Source organism: Rhagoletis pomonella, unplaced genomic scaffold (assembly GCF_013731165.1).
Source record: "Rhagoletis pomonella isolate Grant_MI unplaced genomic scaffold, Rhpom_1.0 Rhpom_scaffold_06657, whole genome shotgun sequence".
NCBI classification, from domain to species: domain Eukaryota; kingdom Metazoa; phylum Arthropoda; class Insecta; order Diptera; family Tephritidae; genus Rhagoletis; species Rhagoletis pomonella.
In genome coordinates this window covers 1-5,919 of record NW_023465189.1, presented here as the reverse complement: position 1 = coordinate 5,919, position 5,919 = coordinate 1, and the positions used below count along the sequence as shown (strand labels likewise).

General features: G+C 36.2%; 1 protein-coding gene across 1 annotated transcript; it reads right to left on the bottom strand.

Annotated features, from left to right (window-relative positions):
* Positions 1–1,745: 1,745 nt before the first annotated feature.
* On the bottom strand, positions 1,746–5,910 carry LOC118755573 (probable ATP-dependent RNA helicase DDX17). The gene is made up of 3 exons (XM_036490402.1): positions 5,349–5,910; positions 3,168–3,346; positions 1,746–3,047 (listed from the first exon to the last, which is right to left on the bottom strand). The coding sequence occupies exons 1-3, from the start codon at positions 5,806–5,808 to the stop codon at positions 2,430–2,432; spliced, it is 1,257 nt and encodes a 418-aa protein (XP_036346295.1). The 5' UTR covers positions 5,809–5,910; the 3' UTR covers positions 1,746–2,429.
* Positions 5,911–5,919: the final 9 nt, after the last annotated feature.

The following is a 5,919-nucleotide window of genomic DNA, read 5'->3' as shown; positions in this document are numbered from 1 at the left end:
TCCCTGCCAGCTGGCGTCCACGGTTGCATTTCAAACATAAAAAATTTTTGTAAATTTTTACATTCTTTCGGATGGCCAAAAATAGGATATACATGTATATTTCTTGTTGTTCTGACTTTCTTTAACATACATTTCAATTTCTTCATCGTAATAGCTGTCAGGTTTCTTAAATGGACTCTGGTTGCAATTGCATTCCGATACCGAATACAATTTTTTTCAGCCGAATTAAGTTCAAATCATTGGAATTAACTAAATTAATTATATCAACAATTATTTACATCCTTTTTTTCATAAAAAAGTCGCTCGTTTATAAATTTTTAAATTTAACGAACTAATTTATTCAAATTATTGTAGACAAAAAATGCAACCATGCGCCACAACCACATGTTTTTCGTGTTTGCAAATTCTTGCTGGCAAAATTTTTTCCAGGAAGAATTTGCAACTTCTCTCCAAGAGAACTGTCACTTTGCTCTCACAATTTTTGAGTGTTGGATAATTTTTTGGTCTTCACGAACGCGATTTGGGCAAAAATTGTGATAATTCGTACAAATTTTTTGCTCGACGAACAAACCTATTAACTTGTAGGTAGCCAGTGATAGGAATCTCTTATTAGTCTTGCTACTCAAATGATTTGTCAAATGATAGTCGCTGTTCTTGCAGGGATGGTAAAACCCATGGTGGAATAATAACACCATTATTATTTATTGTTATATTTTATTATTATTATTACTTATTACACCATGATTTCCATCTGAAAATAATCGTCCAGCGAGCCGAAAAAAGTTATTTCTCGTAATAAAGTTATACAAAGACGAAAAAAAAATTCTCTTAAACAAGGCGACATTTTTGTTCTCAAATATTAGAATAATAATTTTAAGTCTCTGGTTTTTCAATGATTTTGGTAGGATATATTAAAATACACCTTCAATAGAAATTGTGAAGTGTTAGTACCAAAAACAATGCAGCTACATGCCACTTTTTAAAAAGCCCAACCTGCTTTTGATACTCTTTTTGTTTTTGCTTATCCTCTAAAATAAAAATTTTTAAATTAAGGTAACCTAATAACCTATACTATGGGCATTGCAAAGGAAAATGGTTTATAACTTTGTGAAAATAGGTGCTTAGCTGGGCATTTGTGCCGACGAGAAATTCAAGTCTGATGTTACATACTTTGACGATAAAAATCAATTTCGGCCACCCTCTGATGACATAACACGCCTTATAGATTTGTAGATATTCATATTTAATAATTTTCTTTTAACATAAGGGCATATTGTTGTTTTCGTACGTATCGAATATTTGAAATTTTTATATGGAAATGATGGAAAAATTCAAGATTTTCGACTCGTACGGAAACAAGAAAGCGCCCCAATATTTTTTAGCTCTTATTCCGTTAATCGGAGGTTTTGCAAACACTTATTCTCTTCATAAATACTTACTATCCGTTTATCAGCCATGGATATGTTCAGAAATGCATTAAGCATAAGACGCATTTATTTCTAAACTGTAATTGATAGAAATATGCCATATGCGCAACCACGGTTAAATGCCTAATTGGAACTTAGTTGCGCAAATAACGCGTCTGCAGGAGTTATAATTTGGAAGTAAAAAAGAGACTGATGCTTTGGCTTGATGCATTTCTGAACGCACCCCATATTTTAAAAGTTCAAAAGATATTTGTATAGGGGTTTTAAATATACCATGTGTTATTAGGCATATTTATGTATATACTTTTATTGAAGTATATTTGTTTAAATTTTATGGTACGTAAACATTAATATATCCATTAAAATCCAAGGAATACAATTCACTTCAACTATGTTAATATATTGTAATAACTAGCATTTATTTTTAAAGTTTGATGAACGTGATCATTTATGTTGATGTAATGAATATAGCTGTATGCTCGATGACATAGCCGTGATCTATACTGGAGATAAAACCTCTGCATTGGAAACAATCATAGTTCCAATTCGGTTAAAAAAAACACTTCTTGCAAAAGTTTCAAAAATTAAATAAAAATTAGTGCAGGCTTGCGCAAGAACTTTGGAAAAGCCCGTTGTCACGAAGTTGCGGTGTAAAGATGTGTAAATTATAAAAAAAAAAGGAAACAGAGACAACAACAATACAATCAAATAAGATGTAAAGTAAAAGAAATGCACAGCTTAGAAATAAATGTTGAACCAAAACAACCACCCAAACAAGTAGTATTTCCGGTACGTTTAAGTTGAACTGAAGCATTGCAGTGCGGATCTCCTTCAAATATCCGTCATGCTACAAAACACTTGCGTACTATGACTTGGCGTACATTAGTACAACACACACACAAGAATAACATAATTTAATCTAATCAAATGCCAAGTGCAGAAGTTAATTCATTACGTTTTAAATTACTGATGATGTTAAAATTACTTCTATAGTATGGGTTTTTAGTTTTGCGCGGGCAATGGGGGCGGGGGATAAGCAAACATATTATTGCCGGACGCCGCTCCAAATCCAGAGGGAACGGCATAGTTACTGCCTCCTGAATGATGAGAAGGAGGTGCATGTGCGTACATTCCGGATGCACCAGCAGAAGCACTGCCTGCCGCCCGGTGATTTGGCGGCGGTTGATGGTGTGCATTATTGCCTCCATATGACATGCGCGGGGGTTGCTGCTGATAACCTAAAGACTGCTGTGGCGGTTGTTGCTGGGGATTGAAACGTCGCTTATCACCACCTTCGGCTCCAGCACCGGCACCATAAGGCTTATTGGCACCGGTGTGCTGGTTGCGTTCGTAGCCAGCTTGAGGAGCGGCTGAGAATCGAGAAGGTGGTCCACTCGGACGTTGATACATTTGGCCACCATTAGCTATTTGTGGTGGACGCTGCTGATATGATTGAGCGCCACCCATGCCGCCAGCATTGTTACCATAAGAGCGATTACCGCGATTGCCGTAGCCACCACCACCACCCATACCACCACGATTCTGATAGCCACCACGCGAGTTGCGTTTATTATTATAGCCCGAAGATGATGCCATCTCAACAAGTCGTGGATTGATGACCTGCAAAAAGTACATGAAAAAGAAGTAACCACACAAAAAATTGTTAGCCTAACGTTCGTTAGATGTAATACGAAAGTTTTATTTTAAATAATTTTATGTATAATTTTTGAATATTTTTACCTGATTAGCTTCGCGCAGCACTTGTATCAAGTCATTAGCTTTGTTGGCGTTTGAAGTGGTAAACAAGGTGTATGCCGTTCCCGTATTGTTCGAGCGCCCTGTACGCCCGATGCGATGCACGTAGTCCTCCGAATTCGAAGGATAATCGTAATTAATTACGAATTTAACATCGTCAACATCTGTTCAGTTTAGGGTTTTAAAAGCATTGAACGACGTGCGTTGTAGGAATAGTCGTTAATTCGCGTTCGTTCGATGCAAACGTCGAAAATTAAAAATATTTATTTAGAGTGCACGCTGGCAAAAAAATATACATCATAGCATATAAATTGAACAAAAATTTCTCCAACATTGCAAGAAAAGTGAAATATTTTACAACTTTATAATTTAATTGGCATGATTGGAGTTTTGCAATATTTTTAAGTGGACCTCGACCTTCAACGATTTTTTCCTTGTATGCTTGTATGTTTCTTAAATTTTTCAATTTCTTTGGTATTAAAGATTTTCGAAATTATAAAATCATTTTATTAAAATGCGTAGGCAGTATACACGGAGTTGGAAGCTTAATTCATATAGTATACTTAAAAGACTAACAACCAAAAGCAGACAGAAATAATAATTGGTTTTCTGAATGACTTTAATGAGAAGAGAAAGCAACGTACTTACCGAATTCCGGCACAGACCTGAATTTACAATTAAGGGATGTGTTGAGCGCAGCTGTGGTAGGGTGAGAAGAAAACCAAGGATGTTGAACAAGCAAACAAGCGAGCGCACAGAACGCAAGCACGAGCTAAGCGTACTCGCAATGTCTTTACATACACAATAGGTATTTGCAGTGAGCTCCCATATTTTTATTACCCAGCTTGACTCCAGCACACATAGTACGTATGCGCACCGGATTGTTTAAGCCGAACTTGAAGCACAGCATTTGCGCGTTTACTTTTTTTAGCTATGATATATTTACATTACTGCCTTTTTTTTGTTAAATTATATATAACCTAAGTGTTTACTTATTGCTAATAAATACTAAATCTGAATTTAGCTTTTCTTTATCAAGCATGATTTGTTAACTATCAAAAACAAAACTGCAGAAACAGATTTTAGCATTTGTTCTGATAGGCCGTGTTTTCGCATTTGAAATATTTTAGGAAGTTATAAACTTTTTCATAGTTTTATATACAAGAAAAAATCGAAGTCCATTTGAAGAAACGGTGAAGTTGATATTTTTGTTCACACATAAATTGTAATAACTGAAAAAATGCAACTGCCAGTCAAAAATTATTAGGCCCAAACTCTGAACAATGTGCGTTGTTTTTCTAATTATTGAAACCCGCAAGTGTTTGTCCCCCTAACCATGCTAATGACTGCTGCTGATCTAATGGCACAGATTTGACTCTTACCGACTTCCGTATGTACAAACGCTGAAAAGCCTTTATATAGTAAGCAACGCTTTAAGTATTGGCATTAAATAAGATTTTACAACAGGAAATTAACGATTGTTTTTTGATATTAACTTTTATATGAAATGAATCAGTTACTGCTTTTATTCTAAACAAATTAAATGACGAATTATAAAAAAAAATAAGTAGCCAGTCATAACTCCTACATAAGTAGTCCTTTTAAGTAACCAAACAGCTGTCATGATAAGCACAGTCACGCCCGCTAAAATATACTATTCTATTCAGATTTTGCGGCCACAGTTTCCTTGACTGACACTATTCTTTTTTATATAGGTACATAAACATACAAAATACAATCCTAGTTAATTAATATGACCCGTAACCTGACAGTAATGTATGGAAATACACATTCCTCATTATTTACCCACACCTTTTTCAGCGAATCGTCCGCAAAATTATTGCATTCAGTGTTTTTATGAGCAGTTGGCTTTAAATTTTAACTCCAAACTTTACCCGCTTGTTTTTTTTTTAACGAACTTATAATTATACCCCATCTTATCTTTAATTGGACGCATTCGAAACAATTATTAAGGCGTTGGGTTTCGCTGATTCGCATCATGACAAAAAAATATAATTCGCCATCGAACCAACAAAGTAATAATGATAGAATTTTCAGCATTTCGTCCACAGCATCACTCGCAGCTACGATCAAAGAGTCAAGTTATCGCCGTAGCCGCAGCTATATAGCGGCAGCGGCGAGGAATGTAAGGAAAATTAGTCTTACCTAGGCCGCGTGCAGCCACATCGGTTGCTACCAAAATTGAGTGCCGTCCATTACGAAATGACGACAAAACAAAATCACGCTCTTGTTGCGACTTGTCGCCATGAATAGCACACACGCGCCATCCACTACGCCCAATAGTACGGGTTATTTCATCGACGCGTTTCTTTGTCTCCACGAAGATAATTGTCTTCGTTTCGGATTCGGCAGAAATTTCCGACAAAAGCTTTATGAGCTTATTATCTTTCTCATTCTCTTCGCACACATCTACTATTTGAAGTATATTGTGATTGGCTGAAAGTGTTAGTGAGCCAATGTTAATCTGTATATAGTTATCAAGGAATTCTTCAGCAAGATTGCGCACTTCTTTTGGCCATGTCGCCGACCACATTAACACTTGACGATCTGGGCGAATCTGCTTTATTATACGCCGAATTTGTGGTTCAAATCCCATATCTAGCATGCGATCAGCCTCATCCAATACTAGATAAGTACAACGGCGCAAGTTGGTTACGCCCCGCTCTAGGAAATCGAGTAGGCGGCCAGGTGTAGCAATCACAATTTCAACACCGCG